General features: G+C 47.1%; 2 protein-coding genes and 1 pseudogene across 10 annotated transcripts in view; 1 reads left to right on the forward strand and 2 right to left on the reverse strand.

The window, feature by feature from the left end:
* The first annotated feature begins 281 nt into the window (after positions 1-281).
* Positions 282-8,783, forward strand: Cers2 (ceramide synthase 2). Of its 4 annotated transcripts, none has more exons than XM_004632383.2 (11): positions 282-300; positions 5,014-5,187; positions 5,598-5,715; positions 5,875-5,993; positions 6,149-6,206; positions 6,283-6,333; positions 6,507-6,599; positions 6,892-7,020; positions 7,195-7,301; positions 7,389-7,542; positions 7,709-8,783. In XM_004632383.2, the coding sequence occupies exons 2-11, from the start codon at positions 5,015-5,017 to the stop codon at positions 7,847-7,849; spliced, it is 1,143 nt and encodes a 380-aa protein (XP_004632440.1). In that variant the 5' UTR covers positions 282-300; position 5,014; the 3' UTR covers positions 7,850-8,783. The 4 variants fall into 4 exon arrangements, with proteins under 4 accessions (XP_004632440.1, XP_023572139.1, XP_023572140.1 ...); XM_023716371.1 differs by lacking the exon at positions 282-300 and adding an exon at positions 2,516-2,533; XM_023716372.1 differs by lacking the exon at positions 282-300 and adding an exon at positions 3,341-3,358.
* A 153-nt stretch (positions 8,784-8,936) lies between these two features.
* Positions 8,937-20,760, reverse strand: part of Setdb1 (SET domain bifurcated 1) — a 61,387-nt gene continuing 49,563 nt past the window's right edge. For all 6 annotated transcript variants that reach the window (XM_023716367.1, XM_023716366.1, XM_023716368.1 and 3 more), the window contains 8 exons: positions 14,928-15,097; positions 13,270-13,898; positions 11,584-11,612; positions 11,183-11,315; positions 10,750-10,915; positions 10,187-10,398; positions 9,606-9,694; positions 8,937-9,440 (listed from right to left, as the gene is read on the reverse strand). In XM_023716367.1, coding sequence (XP_023572135.1) covers positions 9,323-9,440; positions 9,606-9,694; positions 10,187-10,398; positions 10,750-10,915; positions 11,183-11,315; positions 11,584-11,612; positions 13,270-13,898; positions 14,928-15,097 — 1,546 coding nt within the window. In that variant the 3' untranslated portion in view covers positions 8,937-9,322. The remainder of the gene's footprint in view (positions 9,441-9,605; positions 9,695-10,186; positions 10,399-10,749; positions 10,916-11,182; positions 11,316-11,583; positions 11,613-13,269; positions 13,899-14,927; positions 15,098-20,760) is intronic.
* Positions 12,501-13,259, reverse strand: LOC105742360 (annotated as a pseudogene).

A 20,760-nucleotide genomic window follows, 5' to 3' on the forward strand; every position in this document is an offset into this window, starting at 1 on the left:
AGCCTCGCGGCGGCGGCCTGGGCCCGCGTTCCCGGCCCGGAGCCCTCGGCACCGGGGAGGGCGGGCGAGCGCCCCTCTGCGGGGAGGAGAGAGCGCGGGACCCTCAGGACGGCGCGGCCTGGCGGGATTGCGGTGCCGCCCCGGTGTGGCCTGGCTGCGACCCAGGTGCAGGAGCGCAGAGCCCGGCCCGGTGCCCACCCGAGGAGGTCGGAGCGTCCATGTGCCGAGCGAGAAACAGGAAGGAGGGCGCTGGCGCTGGGTTTGTCCCGGCCGCGGGCCCGGGCTCCCACACCGTTAGGGGTGAGCGGGGCTGGCCTGGCAGCGTTCAAACTGGCTCTCCTGATTAAGGTTGCTAATTATCCAGAGTTGCCAGGGGCTCTCTGGCCGCAGGGTTAACTGCAGGTGTGTGGCAGGGATCCACGGCCTACGATTGGGGTTTTAATTTCTTCCCCGGGCCAGGCTCCTTGTCATCAAAGCCTAGTCTCTCTCTGTCTCCTGAGTTTCAGGGCCCTGGAGTTGGGGCTTCTGAAGATTCTGAGGTATGGAGTGAGCCCTCTTCCCAAAACGACTCAGGGAAAGCCTCTATCAGGTGGTCATCCAGTGTTAGAGTCTGTCACTTGGGGGTCCTGTCGGGTGCCAGAGTCCAGGTGGCCTGGCCTGAATGAGTAGCTAGCTGGTTGCACTTGTGATGGGCTCTTCAGGGTAAGGACTGTCTGCAGCCCTGTCTCCAAGGCCTGACCTGACCGTTCAATGATCTGCACAGATTCTTTCCAGAGAAAGAGATCCTTGTCTCCTCTGGCACCCTTCACCTCACCCTCCTAGTGGGTGATCTGTGCAGATTTCAGCCTCATTTTTCCTAGCCTCTGGCAAGCAAGCAGCTGGCTGCCTCTGCACTAAGACTTCAGCTCCACCTGCTGCCTGTGCCTCTTTACTTCTGGCCTCTCCTGGTCCTGGGGCTGTGGGTTCTGCCCCATCCCGTGTTTGACAGTCTGTGGCTTGAAGAGGGCTGAGACCCCTGATCTTGTTGCCTGCCATCCCATTGTCCCCAGAATCTGACCCAAATCCTGGAAATCCTGGGACTTGTGCTGCAGCTTGGGGCAGTAACTCTCTTCTGGGTTTACCCCTTCCCTGCTGCAGGCTTCTAGCTCCTGCTGCCTGAAATGAAAGTTTTCAACAAGGAAGATGCTTAAGGATTCCTTCTATTTTTTTTTTTTTTTTTTTTTTTTTTTTTTTTTTTCTTTTTTTGGCGGAACTGGGGATTGAACTCAGGCCCTTGCCAGGCAAGCACTTACTCCACTGAGCTATCTCCCAGGCCCCTTCTCTCTCCCTTTTATTTTTTATTTATTTATTTTTAAGTTAATTATCTTTTTTTTTTTTAACATTTTATTTATGTGTGTGTGTGTGCCCGCACGCATGTGTGTGTGTGGCCAGCTCAGTCCACCAGGGGGCGGGGCTGGCTGGCATGTGGTGCTGGGGGATTGAACTGAGGACCCTGTGCTTTGCTAAGCTTGTTCTAACTAGGTGCTTTAGACCACTGAGCCATCTCACCAGCCCCCTCTCCCTTTTATAGAAGCCCAACCTGAAGCCCAACCTTCAGTGGAAGTTGTTAGACTGGAGACACTCTCTGCCCTTGCTGGCCCCTTTGTATTTTCCAGAGTTGTTCCTGCAGATCCAGAGTGGGAGGGCTGCTCCCTCTGTGAGCCTGCCAGAATGTTTTCTCTCAGGCTTTCTGCTCTTGCAGCCCTCTGAGTCTACAAGCTCCAAGGGGGCCCCTCCCTCTTCTTATCCACCTGGGAGGGTCTTGGAGAGGGTCTGTCAGACCTGGGGCAAAGGTTAAGGCTGAGCAGAGCCCTGCTCAAGTTCCTGGTAATCAAATGCTTATGAAATCCCTGTGCTTGTCCAGGATGTAGCTCAGCAGCATAGAGCTTGCTTGGCAAGCTAGAGGTTGTGAGTTCAGTTCCCAGTACAACCACCACCAAAAAACTACAACAACCAAAAAGCAAGCAAACAAACAAACAAACAAAAAAAGAAAAAAAGAAAAGAAAAAAAATTGATCCCTGTGCTCTTGGCCCTTTTCCAGTCTGTGGCTTCCTAAGTGGTGTCAGTGGCTTTCAGGGAGGTAGGTGTGTGTGCTCATATCGACACATGTATGTGGGAGTACAGTGTTATCTTCATCTTCTCTCTTGTTCCTTCTTCCTCCTCCTCCACTTTTTCCTTTTGGTTTGAAGAAACAGGGATGCACTTTGTAGTTCAGGCTGACTTTGAATATTGCTGTGATCACCTGGAGTGCTGGGATTATAGGTGTGCATCTCCATCCCTGGTATGAGAGCATAATTTCAAAGTGGAAAAGTGTTGGTGTGATTTTCTTTGCAAGGAAATCCCTGAGGACAGAGGGGAAGAAAGGAAAACCAGCTTCCTACTCTGTGTGCACCTTTTCCTATCCCAGCCTCCTGTTTGGGATCCCTTGTTTGGCTTGATGTGTTGGTGTCAAGAAGTTTCCAGGGCTGCCACAGGTTCTGTGGGGATGTGCAAGGTAAGGCCAGCTGACAGCCAAGTTGACACCTTTTTCCCTCGTTGAGTCAGAAGTCCCAGCCCTGCCAAATCTGGTACCTCTGCTAGTGGAAGTGCAGGACAGAGAGGGAGGCTGTGGTCCCAGAAAGCCTGAGATCCAGGCCTGTATCTGTGTACCCTGGTGTGTCTTGCTCTCTTGTATATTTGCCTTCTCCCTTCCTGGTGGAAGATGGTGGGAGGGATCTGCAATGGGTACACTGTCCAGCGATTGTCCTTATTCATCCTTGATACCTATTCTGCCTGCCTCTACCTCCCTAGCACTGTACTTTTTTTTTTTTTTTTTTTTTTGGGAACTGGGGATTGAACTCAGGCCCTTGGGCTTGCCAGGCACGTGCTTATTCAACTGAGCTATCTCCCCAGCCCCCAGCACTGTATTTTGTAAGCATAAGATGGGGACAAGACAATCCTGACTCCTACAACAGGGGCCCTCCAGATCCCTAGGTAGCTGTCTGAATCCTTGACCCTGGCCAAATGCCTTTTTGGTACCAGGAATCGAACTCAGGACCTTGAATTTGCCAGGCAGGTGCTGTGCCATGAAGCTACATCCCTGGCCTGTTAAGTGTCTTCTTTTTTTTTGGGGGGGGCAGAACTGAGGATTGAACTCAAGCTAAGTGTCTCTTGACAAGAGAAACATCCCTGCCAGTTTCCTTTGCCCAGAGTGGGAATGAGGTCCACAGTTCACATCTGTCAGTACCCTTGGTGTTAGACTTCACTGGGGGAAAGGCATGGCCACAGGGGAAAGCAGTCAGATGACTGGGTCAGGTGTAGTCCCCCACTTCTAAGTCAGGTCAGTTGGGGGAAAAACACATTGGGTTCTGTCCTTGTTTCTTCTCTTTCTACCTTTTTCTATGAAAGTTCCACTGTGGGCAATTATATTTGATTTTTTCAGTTCAGAAGGCTTCCATCTCTTTTAACTAATTAAATATTTATTTTGGCTAAGGAGGATCAGGAAGGGGCAGTGCTGAGGCCTGGAATGTGTGCCTGTGATTTGGGGCAGGAGGGGGAAAATAGAACCGAAGCTCCTTTATTGTCACTGCTGACCTCTGATTTCATCCAAGAGCAGTGACCAGGAGTGGGGACAAGAGGGTAAAGTCCTTGAGCTTGGAATACTGACAGGCTGAGAGATTTCGCAAGTGGTTCTGTGGTGGCTAGGGGTGAAGGGTTCAATCCTGGTCACTGGGCAGTGTTTTCCCCTCTCCACTCCCCGGCTGAGAGGGGGCCACCTTCCTCTGGTCTCACTTTCAGTCTTAAGGCCAGTCTGGATCCCACCAGTGCTCAGGGAGGGGCCAGAGGGGCAGGGAGCTTGGCAAAGACTGCCTAAGCTATCATGCTGGGATTTACTGTTGAGCCCCGGGGCTGCTAGGGGCTGAATGTCCAGGGTCATCTTGTTGCTTTTCTCAGCTCTGCACACCTGCTGTTCCCCACAGGCACACACGATCCCTTCTCTCATTGGGGCTTCAAAATGGTCAGTGCTTTGTTTCACTGCAGCAGAGCAGGAAGGCTGTAAGGCGCCTTTCTGGGGCCATGGAGTATTTGCTATGTAGACTAGTGTCACTCTGCAGACTAGAATGTATTTTATGAGGCTGGGGACATGGCTCAGTAGAATAAGCACTTCCCTGGCAAGTGCGAGAGCCTGAGTTCAACCCCCGGTTCTGCAAAAAAAAAAAAAAAAAGTATTTTATGTTTTGGATGAGACTGAGAAATAGCTCAGTTCTGGGCTAAGAATGTACAGCTCAGTCATAGAGTGCTTGTCTATGATGTGTGAAGTCCTGGTTCATTCCCCCAGTGCATGTACACAAAGACACAACACACAGAAGGAAAAGAAATGGCTCAGTTCCATTAGGTGTCTTAGTCTGCTGCCTGGACTCCCTGACTCTGAAGCTTTGCGTTTTTTAAAACATAGGATTTGTCTGCCTTGTTGGCACGGACTGATGGTGGCATGGCTGTCCACTCTGCAGTTGTTTAATGTTTGTTGACCAACTGGAGTACTTTGAGGACATACTTTTGCTTTCCTGGACCTCTTCATTTTGTCCTAGGGCTCTGCTGCCCAGATAGGTTGCAAGGAGAGGAAGCACTAGGCCAGCCCTGGGATGTTTTGGGGCTCTCCTGCTCTCTCCCTAGGGAGGCTTCCAGTTGAAGGGAGACCTGACAGGATGAAGGGTGGTAATGACTTTACTCAGACTGGCGATAGCTTCTTAGGCCAAGTCTTATCTGTCCTCCAGATTGGGAAAGAAAAACCAGGGGAAGAACTAAGGAATCAGGACTTCAGGTGTCAGAAGCTGGAAACCACCCACTATGAAGAAATAGATTTTCCCACACCCTACAGCCATGACCGGGGTTCAGAGTTTGAGTTGCTACCCTGCTCTTGATATTCCAGGGAAGTATTTGTCCCTGAGCCTCCCATAGCCCTTCTGACCACCTTACTCTCCTCTCCTCACTTAGGATGCTGCAGACCCTGTATGATTACTTCTGGTGGGAACGGCTGTGGCTGCCTGTGAACCTAACCTGGGCTGATCTAGAAGACCGAGATGGACGAATCTATGCTAAAGCCTCAGACCTCTATATCACACTGCCCCTGGCCCTGCTCTTCCTCATCATCCGATACTTCTTTGAGCTGTGAGCACGAGCCCACCTTCCTGTCCTCTGCAGGCTGCCAGCCTCACAGCCCCTTGGGCCTGAAGACTGTCTCTTGCTGTTGAAGTAGCTCTGGAGCCTGGTGTTGAGATTTCCCAGCCCCTGCCCACTGTGTCACCCACCCCCAGGGCTATTGTCTTTCTGAGGGCTCAGCATCCCCAGGCTCTTTCCTTCAATGGCTGTTTGTTAACACTCACTGCCCACCACCCCGCCTGGCCACTAGAAAATACAGGCAGCTTTGTCAGCTCTGGGCAGCTCAGACTACGGGAAAGGGGTTACCGAGAAACTGAGGCCTAGTGCACAAATGCCTGAGCTTGCAGCCTCCCACCCAGCTTAGGGCCTAGGAGATCTCTAAGAGAGCCAGACACCACTCCCTCTTATTCCTTCCCTAGTTATGTGGCCACACCACTGGCTGCCTTCCTGAATGTAAAGGAGAAAGCTCGGCTGCGAGCGCCTCCCAATGCCACCTTAGAACATTTCTATGTGACCAGTGGCAAGCAGCCCAAGCAGGTAGGCTCACCCAGTTCTGGGAAATAGAATGGGGAGGGCAGGAGTTGAATGTTAGCCCTGGAGTGTGAATGGGAGGGCATGGTGCTGCTAACATTTTTTACTAGGAGTGGGAGAGTTGGTGGCTCAGAGGCTGAACAGAAGCTTCTCTCATTTACTCAGGTGGATGTTGAGCTCCTGTCTCGGCAGAGCGGGCTTTCTGGCCGCCAGGTAGAGCGCTGGTTCCGCCGCCGCCGAAACCAGGACCGGCCAAGTCTCCTCAAGAAGTTTCGGGAAGCCAGGTGGGGAAAGCTGGGGCAGGTCTAATGGGGCTTGCTGAGAGGGAGGCTGGACTATGTAAGGAAGAGGTGAGGAGGGGTTCAGTCCCTTCAAAGCACATGGGACTGTGGGGGACCATGCTGTCCTACTGCCTAACCTGCTGTGCTTCTCCTTCCAGCTGGAGATTCACATTTTACCTGATTGCCTTTGTTGCTGGCATGGCTGTCATCGTGGATGTAAGTGGGATTACTGGGAAGCGGGAGACTGGGCTGGATCTTTTCTCTTTTAACCTTTCTTCCCACCTCAATGCAGAAACCCTGGTTCTATGACATGAAGAAAGTCTGGGAGGGATATCCCATCCAGGTACAGAGTGGGCCCTCCTGGGGGTGGCCACTGTCCACAGCCTTGAGAAAAGCTCTGAACGTGGGGCAGAGGAATGAAGCATGAAGTAATGCGTTCAGGCTGGGAGAGCTGGGGTTGGAGCAGTTCTTGGGGCCATGCTGCTCTGGGTCTCTTACCTCTCTTCCTTCTTCCAGAGCATCATCCCCTCCCAGTATTGGTATTACATGATTGAACTTTCCTTCTACATGTCCCTGCTCTTCAGCATTGCTTCTGATGTTAAGCGAAAGGTAGGTGAAGGGGTTGCACAGTGAAGCCCAAGAGGCGAATGAGTTGGATGTGGTGGTAGGCACTGAGGAAGCTGAGGCAGGACCGAGGCAGGCTAGCCTATCTACCAAGTTCAAGGCTGGCCTGGACTACAAGTGACACCTTGTCTAGTTGGGGGAGCCCAATGAGGTCCTGGGATAGATTAGCCTCTCCTTTGACTTTTTGCAGCTTTGGCCACAGTGTTGGGAAAATGGTGAGTGTGTGTGTGAGGGGCTGGGGAGCAGGAAGAGTTCCCTGGAGCCTGCATTTTTGCAGGATTTCAAGGAACAGATCATCCATCACGTGGCCACCATCATCCTCATCAGCTTCTCCTGGTTTGCCAATTACATCCGCGCAGGGACTCTCATCATGGCTCTGCATGACTCTTCGGATTACCTGCTGGAGGTGAGGCTCCCTCAAACTAGAGGTCCCAGTGCAGTTCTTACAGCCTTCTGTCCTTTCTGGGGGTGAAGGCAGTGACATTCCTGGGACCAAGGTGTGGGGCTCAGTCTGCGTTGCTGACTGGGTGAACGTACCTGGGAGTTGGGCGCCCAGGATGATGGATGGGGGCTTTTATAGTCAGCCAAGATGTTTAACTACGCGGGCTGGAAGAACACTTGCAACAACATCTTCATCGTCTTTGCCATTGTGTTCATCATCACGCGACTGGTCATCCTGCCCTTCTGGTGAGTAGGGGTCAGGCTATCCTCCTCCTCAAGAATTCAGGTGCCCCTGCCATGCTGACAGCTGTGTGTCTCCCCTTGAATCCTCAGGATGATACACTGCACACTGGTGTACCCCCTGGAGCTCTACCCTGCATTCTTTGGCTACTACTTCTTCAATGCCATGATGGGAGTGCTACAGATACTGCATATCTTCTGGGCTTACCTCATTTTGCGCATGGCCCACAAGTTTATAACTGGAAAGGTGAAAGCTCTGTCCCCACTTTGTGGGCCTTACTGCTCTCAACTGTAGACCTCCCCAAATTCCCAGTCAAAACTACAGTAGAGCCCCAGGCATGGGAACAAGCTCCTAGAGAGGCAATCCTTAAGAGATCTGAGGCTACCCTGTAACCACCTTATCCTGTTTCTAGGTGGTAGAAGATGAACGAAGTGACAGGGAGGAAACAGAGAGCTCCGAGGGAGAGGAGGCTGCCACTGGGGGAGGAGCAAAGAATCGCCCCCTGGCCAACGGCCACCTGCTCCTCAATAACCACCACCGTAAGAATGACTGAGATCATCCCTGCTGCCTCCCAGATGAATGCATAAAGCCAAGGAACTAGCCAACCTTACCTATAGGCTCACTTTAAGCTCTGGCGGGGGAAAGGAAAAGGGTAGAAGAGACTTCTGCATTCCCTTTTTTCTTTCTCACTCAGTTGCCTTTAAACCAAAATCTAACCAGCCTATCCCTGAGTGAAGAGGTGGGTTACATCCTTTGCTAGAGGGAGGATAGTCTGACTTTTCTCTCTCCTCTGATTATCCTTTCTGTTGCTTTTAACCCCTTGCTCACCTTTGGGGTAGTTACAACTCACATTCCTTACTCTTGAGGATTTGGCCCTAGCTGTTTGCCTTCTGACTCCTTGGCCTTCAGAAGTGCCAGGGTTGTGCCTTATTGTCTGATCTGTGGGCCTAATTCTGCCAAAGTTGGACCAAGGCTCACCTTTCTAAGCTAACCTGGGCCAGAAACCAAAGCTGAGTTACTCTGAACTTCTTCCCTCCAGAAACAGAAGTGAACTGAGTGAGTGTAGGAAGGTCACATGACCCTTATCCTACCTCTGCCAAAAAGTGGGACTAAATGGGGACTTAGATGACCTTCATGTTACTTCCCTGCCAGCTGTCCCTGTGTCCACATGTCCAAGACCTTATTGCTCCTCACTCTGGTCTTTTTCCCTCCCTTCAGCGAGTCTAGCTGGTTTGGGGTAGAATGGCAACTACTTCTAATTTTTATTTATTAAACATTTGGGGGTTTCAATTTTAAAGACAGAATTACAGCTGGCGCCTGGCATTTCAGCAGAGGGACCATTTCAGATGGAAATGTACTGTTAAAGTTTTTTTTTTTTAATGAAAATATATTAAAGATTAAATAAAACATGTCCACAGGTGTCAGACTATTAGCAGTTGAGAAAGGGGATCAACTAAATAAACTAAGATAGTCTTTCTTATGCCTTCCTTGAAGTTATGTAATGTTTTCTTTTTAAAATTCACATGGCAAGAAAAAAAGTAGAGAAGGTACAAGATTAATGACAGCTGCCTATTGGGAGGATGAGGGAAACAAATCTCTCATTAAAGGATCCAGAGCGTGAAGAATGGGACTGACAGAAATCAAATAACAATCTTAATTTTACCATGTTAAAATACTTTCTCATGAAGTAATACGAACCAGGCATAGTACATACCTATCCCCTGTCCCAGGGATAAAGTCTATCAGAAGGATCAACACTTGAAGAAATGAGGAACGGGAGGATGTTAGGCCTGGTGGGAGTGGTGATCTTTCCCCACCCCAGTGCCATAGGAAGCCACGAAGGGACTCTGCCTTCTAGCACCACATTGGAAGAGATCTCTGGATCCAGAACTCCCATTTCTGTCTAGGAGCTGGGGGAGTGGCTAGACCAGAGACCTGGGGTCAGAGTTAACCAGTTGGGAAGACCCATTTCCTGAGGACAGGACAGTTCCAGAAGGGTTTCAAAGATGAGGAAGAAGTCTCTCCTCTAGAGAAGACGACCTCTACATTCGATGGCCCCACAACAGCACAGCAGCTCCTTGCCCTCCACGCTGCCAACCTCATAGTTATAGTCCCACGTAAGTTCTGTCCCAGCTCGGATTCTCCTAAAGAGGAAAAAGGGATGCGTGGTGAAGGTTGCTGGTAACACAGACACCTAGGTTACACAGTGCAAACATAGAAGAGGACCCCAGATGGCACAGGTGAATTCAGAGTTTGCATGGACCCTGCCCACTGCCCCCTAGTAATCCCCTCTCCTGACTCCCTCTTACTTGCTGGCAAAGAAGGCTACCCAAGGGAAGCGAAGATCATGAGTATCCACGAAGACATTCTGGACAAACAGGTTGGGGCTGCAGCTGTGCTACAAATTTAAGGACAGCACTGAATCAGAACCAAGTAAACAGGATCTGGCTTTGTGAGATGAGAACTGGGAGAAAATGATGGTATCTGATCCTCCCCATCATAAAGATATATTGGAAGAAAGGTACTCAAAATCAGTTTTTTGGCTTTCTGAGGCAGGGTCTTGCTTAGAAAAGTTCAGGCCTGCCTTGAGCTCACTAGCCCAGGATGGCCTTGAACTTGTGGTGATCCTGGTCAGCCTCGAGTGCTGGGATTACAGGTGTGCACCACCATGCCCAGCTTTCAAGATCTATGACATTAATTTGTAAGAGAAAGTTGGGTGCAGTGGAGATAGCTCAGCGGCATAAGTGCCTGCTTGGCAAATGCAAGGGCCCAAGTTTGATCCTTGGCACTGCAAAGAAGAAAAAAATATGTTTCTATAGTATGTTAGAAAAACTAAAATCTGAGACCACGGATTAATTTAACATATAGGGGGAGGGGAAGAGGGTCTTACGTTGAGGTAGCGGCCCAGGTTGCCTTCAAGCTTGGCGTCAATGATGTAGCAGGACTCTTCGCCATCATAGAACTGGCGTGTGTTTTTACGGACAGGTGCACTCTCTCCCTTGTCCACAGAGGCCATGTTGGTTGATTTAATGGCAATACCATGGGTTGATTTAAGAGCAAAGCCTCGGGTTGATTTCACTGCCACTTGGCGCTTCATTGGACCTGGACAAGAAGGGGTCCAATGAGGTCAGGACATACCCCAACTAACAAGCAGATACTATTCTACTCCCATTTTTATCCCATACACTGTAGCTTGAGAATGCCAATAAGCTAAGTCTTGGGCAAAGACCCTAGGTGGCAATTTTTCAAGTAGGATTAGACTGCCAGGCAAAGGGCACGGAATAGACATGTGAAATAGTATTAATAGTTGACAGTTTAGCTCAGGGACCTCCAAGAAATGCGTCCACTCTTAGAATCTGAATCCCCCTCCTTTACTTCTTTGGCTTCCTTAAGAAATGCTCTATGCCTACTTTCCTATTTCTTCCTACCACTCCTCAAATTTTTCCAGACTACCAGACATGTTCTTCTTATCTTCAAAGTCATCCCCTTCTGAGCCAGAAGAAATGGTCTGGATGTCATCACTGTCAACTGCTGTGGCTGAAGTTTGACCAGCAGTGGGCTTCCGGCTGGTCCCACTTTCCCCCTCACTTTCTGTGCTGCTGGACAGTGTCAGGACGTCCTAGGGAAGCAGAAGGTGAGAAGAGGAGTAAGTGGAAAGACCCCTTCAAGTCTTTGCTTTTATTCACGGTTTGGCAGAAGGGCTGAGACTAGCAAGAGAAAGACTAGATGTTAAATGAAGAGAAATGATACAGGAGGACATCAAAGCCAAAGAAGAGACTTAACAGAATTATAACAAAGGACCTGAGGTGCCACTGTTCTAGCTCCTGTACTTGGATTCTAAATAGAAAGATTGCCAAGTGAGATGCAGCTCACGAAGGGCACTTACGTCAGGGTTGGACTGTGCAGAGGCCAGGAGTCGGCGGCTCTGATGCATGCTTGTCTTGCTAGGTGGGCGGCGAAGTCCTTCAGGCTTCACTGGAGAAGGATTGTAACCATAATTTCGAGAGCTTTCAGTAACACTGGTATGAGGAGGAATGAGAGAAAGACAAGTTATTGGCTATTTCTTGACCTTTTTTCTTTCTTTCTTTTTTTTTGGAAATAAGTTTTCTGTTCTAGTCTAGGCTGGCCCCAACTGTCTATGTATCTCAGGCTGGCCTCAGACTTGGAACCTTCCTGCCTCAGCCTCCCAAGTGTTAAATTACATGTGCCACCTTGCCCAGCTTCTTTGGCTTTCACAGGCTTGAGAGAAGGCAGATTTAGAAACAGTTCAAAAAGAAAAGCACTTACATTGACATCTTGTTTCGGTCATCAAGGTCCTAGAAAAGAGCAAATGAGTTAAATGCTTTGTGCATTATTGTAGTGAGTCTAATAATAGACTTCAAATGACTTCCAGTATAATATTTGTAAGTGGGAGGTACACTAGCTAAAGTGTTGGGAGATCACTCTGTGACCTGATGAAACAGCCATATTCTTATCTCTAAATCCCTGTCAGGGCCCTTTAAGCCTTTCCTGGGATGGGAAAGAGCGCCATGAGTAGAGTGTCACAGGGATCCAGGATCCAGTCTGACCACCTATAATGTGGAAAGGTTCAACACCATTGAAGGTAAACTTGGGAGTTAAATCTTACTGCTTTTTTTTTTTTTTTTTTTAGCATAGGCCTTTGCTACATTACCTGGGCTGGACTCAATTTGTGGGCTCAAGCAATCTTTTTGCCTCAGTCTCTCCGACCCTAGTACCTCTAGTGTTACCCAAGTTTGAAATTTTTGTTGTTCTACTGGGGAATGAATCCAGAGTCTTCACTCCGAGTTGCATCTCAGCCCTCTAAATTTTGAGACAGGGTCTCACTAAGTTGTGAGGTTGCCCAGGCTGTGATCCTCTTGCATCAACCTCTCATGACTGTTGAGATTATAGATATGTGCCACCACACCCACCTTAAAGGCAATTTATTTCCCTTCCCCTTCTTCTTATTTTATTTTTTAAAGGTTTCAGTTGTACTTTATTTCTTCAATAGGCCATATTTTAATGGATACACAGCATTTTTTTTTTTTTGGCGGAACCGGGGATTGAACTCAGGCCCTTGTGCTTGTCAGGCAAGCGCTTATTATACTGAGCCATCTCCCCGGCCCCGATACACAGCACTTTTACTTGGCATCAATTATGATTTCATTTAGAAATAATTGAGCTGTATTGTATTGCTGGCATGATTACTGATCTCTCCAGTCCTTGGGGGTGACTCTGCCAACGGGAAAAGTTCCATTCTATTCCAATTTGTGTTGCTGTGTAGGTCCATGCAGCAATACAGAATGTGACTCCACCAACTAATATAGCATTACCACATTTGTCATGGAAATCCGGTGTACGTTTCTGGTGGCTCTGCCTTGTTACCATTTGTTGAATGCTTTGCACTGGAAAATGACCTAATGTGTTTTTGGCCAAGGGAAACATCGTGGAGTTGAAGTTGAAACTGTAGTTACTGTAGCTGCCGGCTTGGTGCAAATTACTTCCAGGTACCCTTGCAAAGAGCCCTGAAAAACCCCTTTATTTTTGAGATAGGGTCTCACTATGTAGCCCAGTGTTGCCTTTGAACTCATAGCAATCCTATCTCTGCTTCTGGGGTTCTGCAATTACAGGTGGAGGTCACCATGCCTGGTTTTGTTTCTGGGCTTTAAAGCCAGCAATGATGTAGAGAACTGGAAAATCACTGAACATTTGTGTGCACGTGTGGATGCACACACACATGCACATACATTTATAAATCTTTCACTTTGGAACCAATCAAATACTCCCTTTTCCCTAGAAAGTAAATCTTAAATAATGTGGTTCTCTAAACAAACACTAGGAACATAGTGGGTTGAGACGGAGGCTAACCAGGTTGCCATGGAAATATCCATCATGTAAATAATGTACATGCAAACTCTTCTGGTGAGACAACTTGAATTCATTACTACACTGAAGTTAAAAACCACTGCTTACCTCTTTCTTAGCCTGTTTGCTGTCTCCTTCATCCTTGATTCCCAATCCTGAGGTAGGGGTCTTCTCGGCCTCCCCTCTCCCTCCTGCAGCCCGGCCCTCCCCACCCTCACTAGTCTTGAAGGATGAACGGCTATCAGAGTCGGCAAATCCACCTTCACTGACACTATTGCAGCTCAACCAGGAGGCCACCTTGTTCTTGGGGGTTTCTTCAGAGGAAGGTGGATTACAGCCCCCTACAGGGACTGAGGGAGGAAGAGGAATGTGTGGAGGCCCAAGATCTGGCGGACGGGAGTCTTTGGAAGCTGTTTCAGTCAGTCCATTTTCCTTCTGGCCCCGGGTCTGTCTCCGGGTAGCATAGCTACGCCACACTGAGCTGGCGCTGAAGTCCTCATCTTTACAGAAGTTATCATCTGAGCTATCATCATTGGACTCTTCTGCATCCTCTGTACCACTGTTGCCATCTTCCTGGTCCTTTAAGTCTACGCCACTACTGTCGGAGGAGCAGGGCACGTCACTCTCATACCCTTCCTTGAAGTTCTCTACGCTCTCGATGTGGTCCAGATTTGCGAAGTATTCATCACCCATCTCCAGGCCCTCCTTGTCTGCAAAGTCATCTGTCAGGATTTTGCCTGGGGAAGACGAGAGTTAAAAGCCTTCAAGAGTTATGGGGAACTTTTAGTACATACGATACGGAAGCAAGCACATTTGGGGGACTCTCAAAAGGGTCAGAGACAACACACCGTAGCACATATTCAACAACCCTACAACCTACTCACTTTCTCCCTCTGATGATATCACTTTGTGTCTTAACTACAAGTATGGGAAACAGCTTATTGCAGTTTCTTTCCTTTTATTTCTTTGCCTTTCCATTTTTCCCTCTTTACTGTTTACTCAGTGTTCTCAACTTGGCTCAAAGAACTCTGGGTGGAGTAGGATATGGTGGCAAACGCCTGTAATCCCAGCACTTTGGGAGCTGAGGCAGGAGGACTGCTGTGAGCTCAATGCCAGCCTGGGTTACATATACAGTAGTTCAAGGTCAACCTGAACTATACAGTGAGATCTTGTCTTCAAAAAGAAAAAGGGATCTCTGAGTGGAAGGAAATCACACGTGGGGTTAGTAATCACTGTCTCCTCTCAAAGAGCAGCGCTGATGATTTCATCCCTTTCATTTTTGTCTACACGAAGCATTCTATGGGTTCACCCAGCTGGGCACATTAGTCACAGTGTTAAGCCGGGACAGAATCCCTGACTCCACTTACTCCCAGACCAAATCTCACTTTATTGTTTTTAAAACATTGTGGTAGGCCAGATAGAGTGTCACACGGCTGTGATACCAGCACTCAGGAGGCTGAGGTGGGAGGATCACTGCAAGGTTGAGACTAGCCTGGGCTACAAAGTGAGCTCAAAGCCAGCTGAACTGAATAGTGAGACCCTGTCTCAAAATACAAAAAAAAAAAAAAAAAAAAAAAAAAAAAAAAAAAAAAAAAATCCAAAATGAAAATTTTTGTAGTGTGGGGACTGAACTCATAATATGCTTACTCTATGATATAGTACTCTACTAATGAGCTACAGCTCAGCCATGAAGCACTTTATCCGTATGCTCAAACTGTCCCTAATGCAATTCCCCACCACCTCCCGACCCTCATTCCATCACCAACCTGCATAAATACACACAAAAGAGCCTTTGGCAATGTCGTCCAAGCATCGAATACCCCAGCCTTTGTTCTGGGTCTTGAATAGCTGTAGCCGGACCTGTAGTCCATGCTGCACCAACCGGTTTGTGCACATGTTTGGGTCACATTTGCAGCGCTTATTACACTCATACACCCTGCAGGAAGCAGAATAAAATCAATCTTGACAAGATAGTTAAAGACTAGAAAGGTATTAAATGTTATAAAGGTTAAAAATTAGGTAGTGATCCCCCCAAATTTAAAGACACAATCCAAAAATGGGTATCTGAAATGAAAGGAATGTTCTTTGATGAAGCAGAAATGGCAAATAAACATATGAAACAAATCTTCAATATCACTTGTCATCTCAGAGATGCAAATTAAAACAATGCTGAGATTCTATCTCTAGAACGAATGGCTGTTATCAAGAATTCAACCAATAACAAATGCTGGTGGGGCTATGGGGAAAAAGAAACCTTTCTCTCCACTGTTGGCAGGCACGTAGACTGGTACAACCACTATGGAAATCAGTGTAGTGATTCCTCAAAAACTATGATTAGATTTTCCTCTTGGTATTCACCCCCCAAAATTTAAAGTATCATACCACAGTGATATATTTACACCCATGTTTACAGCAGGACAGTTTATATTAGCTAAATCTTGGAAATAGCCCAAATGCCCATCAACCAATGAATGGATAAAGACATGGGTTTTTTATATAATACAGTACTAATCTGCCATAAAGACAAATAAGCTTGACATATTCCTAGCTAAATGGATCCATCTTGAGACCATACTCTAAGTGAAATAAGCTGGACACGAATGTTAAATATATTTTTTCCTCTGGTGTGAGAAACTGAAAGTGTAAATAAGGACCAAAACGTATAATAGAGATTAGGAAATGGCAAGAAATGTTCAGATGAGAAGAGAAACAAGGGGATGGGGGGTGGGGGTGGGGAAAGGACAAGAAAAAACAAGAACAGAAGGAAAAACTAAAACATTTTTCATAAATGAGGAGGGGGAGAAGGGTAGAAATGGGGGAAAAAACCCCAAGATATATTATGTACAGGTACAAACTCCCTATGATGAGTGTGATGATTATGTATACCTAAAATGTACCAATAAAATTAAAAAAAAATTAAGTGATCTAATTGAGTGGACTGGTCTTTGATTCATCTAGTACCACTCCAAGAAAGCAATTCAGAAGAGGAAAGGATTGCTTTTACAAGGAAAAAAGGACACAACAGAAAACATCAGAAGACTGAACAACCGGGGCCAGGGAGATGGCTCAGTGGAGTAAACGCTTCCCTGGCAAGTGCAAGGGCCTGAGTTCAATCCCCAGTTCTGCCAAAAAAAAAAAAAAAAAAAAAGACCGAACAACCAGAAAACAGCTAAGCAAACAGTGACATAAACATAGGTGACAAGTGCTGAGAGCACACATGTGTGTGGAAATGGGCATGCAAACCAGAGAAAGGGCAGTGAGCAGAGCACATGCTAGTATAAATGAGACTGAAAGGAAGTAAAAGCACAGGAGGAGCTAGTACTAATTTTTATGAAACTTTTTTTGGGGAAGATAAAATTGATTTTATATCATTCGGTAAACACTGAACAGTAAGAGTTGTGCAAGACACCAGGAACACAGTAACAAAAAGGTCATGATGTGTATTCTCAAAGCGCTCACATGGGGCCAGGGAGATGGCTCAATAGAATGAGCACTTGCCTGGCAAGTGCAAGGGCCTGAGTTCAACCCCTGGTTCTGCAAAAAACCACAAAAACAATCAAAGCACTCACATTCTCAATTTACTAACCTAAGGTTTTCGTTTGAGAAAGGGTATCACTGTATAGTCAGGCTGCCCCTTGAACTCAGTGATTCTCTTGCCTCAGCCCCCTGAGTGCTGGGATTACAGGAAGCTGACACCAGGCCTGGTGTAGTGCATCCTCATGTTAAGGGGAAGATGATACAATTATATTGAGAAAACCAATTGCTGCACTGCGCTCAGTGCCAGGATTTACGTATTTTCCTAGGTGTGGAGATTTTCTTGCATAAAGTTATCACTAGTGTGTGATTATCTGACTGATGACATCAATCATAGTCCCTGATGGAAGATGACAAAAGCAGCTTCTACATGTTTTGCATCATGTAAATGCTTTACATATATCTTTTGATACTATCATCAAAGCAGCCCCTCAAAATTTTATCTTTTAGGGCCCGGGGAGATAGCTCAGTGGAATAAGCACCTCCCTGGCAAGCATAAGGGCCTGAGTTCAATCCCCGGTTCTGAAAAAAGAAAAAAAAATTATCTTTTAACTTGTGTGTGCATGTGTATCACTGAGGATTAAACTCAGGGCCTTAAGCATGCTAGTTAGGGAAGCACTCTACCACTCAGCTATATCCCTAGTCCTATTTTCTTAATCATTTATTTGGTACAGGGCCTCACTTCACAGCTCAGACTCAGTGATCTTCCTGTCTCAACCTCCCCAGTGCTGGGATTACAGGCATGTGCCATCACACCCAGTTTTTTTTTTTTTTTTTTAATTTATTTGTGTGTATGTGTGTGTGTGTTTGTGTGGTGGCCAGCTCAGCCCACCAGGGGGCGGGACTGGCTGGCATGTGGTGCTGGGGGATTGAACCGTGGTCCCTGGTGCTTCGCCAAGCTTGTTCCAAGTAGGTGCTTTACACCACTGAGCCATCTCACCAGCCCCACACCCAGTTTTGGTGGCTGGCACAGTACACCCAGGGTTCCAGGGCAGGCATGGCATGTGGTACCAGGGATTGAACCCAGGTCCTTGGGCTTGCCAGGCAGGTGCATAAGACTGCTGAGCTGTCCCTAGGTCTCCACAGTCCTTTCCATTTTATTTCTGAGATACAGTCGAAGTTCCTTAGGCTGACCTCAAACTTGTGATTCTCCTGTGCTGGCAGTCCAAACAGCTAGGATTCATGTGTGTATCGCTGTACCTAGCTTTTTTTTTTTTTTTAGAGACAGGATCTCACTATGCAGTTCAGGCTGACCTTGTGCTCACTTCTGTGGCACTCAGGCTAGTCTCGAAACTTACAGTGATCCTCCGGTCTCAACCTCCCTGAGTGTTGGGATATGGATTGCGGGCATATGCCACCATGCCCAGGGCTGGCTCAGTGCGACCAGAGTTCCAGGGAGAGATGGTGAACCCAGGGATCCAGGGCCCACACAGGAACTCAGGTCCTTGTGGTGCTTATGCCTCTGAGCTATCTCCCCAGTGGCCCCTCCCTTTTAAAAACTCTCTCTCTATTGATCTGTCAGGCATGATGGCATGTGGCTGTAATCCTAGCACTTGAGAAGCTGAGGCAGAGTTTGAGGGCAGTCTGAGATATGGCACATAGTGAAACCCTGTTTCAAAACCCACAAAAGGCAAAAAAACCAACCACCATAGCTAGAGTTTTTAGGAATATACCATTTAATCAGCATCTGATTAGGAAATAATTTTGTGAGGTTCCTTAAGCTCCCTCTCGGCAGGAGACAGGGGCTATTTGTTTTTTTTTTTTTTTTTTAATGAAAAGTGCATTGTTTCACTCAACGCTTTTTTTAAAAATTTTATTTATTTATTTATGTGTGTGTGTGTGTGTGGCCAGCTCAGCCCACCAGGGGTTGGGGCTGGCTGGCATGTAGTGCTGGGGGATTGAACCGTGGTCTCTGTGCTTTGCTAAACTTGTTCTAAGTAGGTACTTTAGACCACTGAGCCATCTCACCAGCCCAGGGGCTATTTGTATTAACATCCTGTTTATGGCTCATAAAGTCTGATCAGCTTGGAGGGGGCAGGACCTGATCAGAACTCAGGTCTAATCGCCACCATATAGAACCTTTAGAGAAGATACACTGAATTATCAATCACCTCAAAATATTTGGTCCAGGGGCTGGGGACATAGCTCAGTACAATATGCACTTGCCTGGCAAGTGCAAGGGCCTCAGTTCAATCCCCAGTTCCGCAAAAAAAAAAAAAAAAAAATTTGGTTCAGTGGGTACATGAACTAGGTATTATACGCATGACAGGCTAGGACAGAGTTAACAAGAGACAAACTAGGGCCCTCTTATGGAGCTTACTTTGTCTTTTTGTTTTGAGTTTTTTTGAGACAGGGTCTCCCAATGTAGTCTAGGTTGGCCTCGAACCTGCAATGATCATCCTGCCTCAGCCTCCTGAGTGCTGGGATTACAGATGTGCACCATCTGGCTGATGCAGTTTACATTCTAATAGGAAAATGGAACGAAAGAGTCAACAAAGTTGTTATGCACATGAGAAGAACATAAACACGGTCCTCAATCAGAGTATTCAGTGAGGAAAAATGGCCCACTTTTGTGACCAGGCATGTCTCTGAGCACTCAAAGTTAAAAAAGCCACACAAAGAACAGAAGTGGGGTCAAGAAAAAGGCATAGCACACACACAGGCCCCAGAAGTTGCTGCAAAACACAAGAAGAGCAGCAGGCAGGCGCTGAAGCTCATCAGCTGGCTGGAAACACTGCAGGCAGAGAGGCAGGAAGGGCCAGACAGCACCATGTTGTTACCCAAGGTTAACCAGGGTAAGAAGAAAATCCAAGTGTAGTGAGAAGCCATTACTTCAACCAAAGAAGTAACATATTATTTGTGGTTATTCAAAAATATTTTTATATGGTTGGAGAGTGTAGCATAGTGGCAGAGTGCTTGCCTACCACCACACGTGACACCTGAGTTGCACTCCCAGACATACTTAAAAAAAAAAATATACACACACACACACACACACACACACTTCAAACACATAATATACAACAGCTACTGTCCTGCATTATTAAATCTAAACATTATATAAGGTTCAGAGGAGATGACCCGGGGCCCAAAGATCCTGAATAGTCCCAGAGCATAGGCCCGAAGTGTGAGTGAGACATCCTGGGGCCGCCGGATCCTGAATCGACCCAGAGCGCAGGCTCAGCATGTGAATGAGATCACCCAGGGCCCACTGGATCCTCATCTGACCCAGAGTGTAGGCCCAGCATGGAACCCTTCAGCAGGACTCCTTGCCAAGAGGCTAGAGGCAAGACCCACCCAGCTGATTCAGGAGCAGAACATCTTGCCAGAGTGACACAAAGGGTTCAACTCCAATGGCTGCAGCAGGAAGAAGTGGAGCACAGCAGCCAGACTCCAGCCAGATCCAAGCAACACCCACCTGGAGGAATCTGAACTTCGTAGATATAGACCTGGTGCTAAGGTAATAACTCTATCTAAGCTCTACACTAAAGGTCAGAAGACAGTGGTATACAAAATGACAAAGAGAAGGAACAAAATGTAGTCTCAGGTCCTGAGTCCACCCAGTACAAATGCAAAAGACACTAGTATAGAGGAAACTGGAAATCACACACCTGAAATCTCTGAAATAATAGTGTTGGAAGTAAAGAAACAACTGTACAAAGGTATAGAAGAAATCAGATCAGAAATAATTTCTGAGCTAAAAAAAGTAGTGGTAACTATAATTAAAGAAGTACTAAATGCTTCTAAAGAATATACTGGGCTGGGGAGATGAGTCAGTAGAATAAGAGCTTGCCTGGCAAGCACAAGAGCCTGAGTTCAATCCCAAGTTCCACACACACATAAAAAAAGAATACACTGATAAAAAATAGAGCAGAATATAAAAATGATGGAACCCCTGAATAAGCAATATAGGAAAGAAATAGAATGTATGAAACAGATTCAAAGTGATATACAGGAAATTAAAACCTGTCAATCACAAGCTGGCAAAACCCTTTGAGGGAAAGTGAAAATAGACTTTCTGACCTTAAAGACACCATTGCAGCTAGTGAAAAAGAAAAGATCTCT

This window comes from Octodon degus, unplaced genomic scaffold (assembly GCF_000260255.1).
Source record: "Octodon degus isolate 3935 unplaced genomic scaffold, OctDeg1.0 scaffold00048, whole genome shotgun sequence".
NCBI lineage: Eukaryota > Metazoa > Chordata > Mammalia > Rodentia > Octodontidae > Octodon > Octodon degus.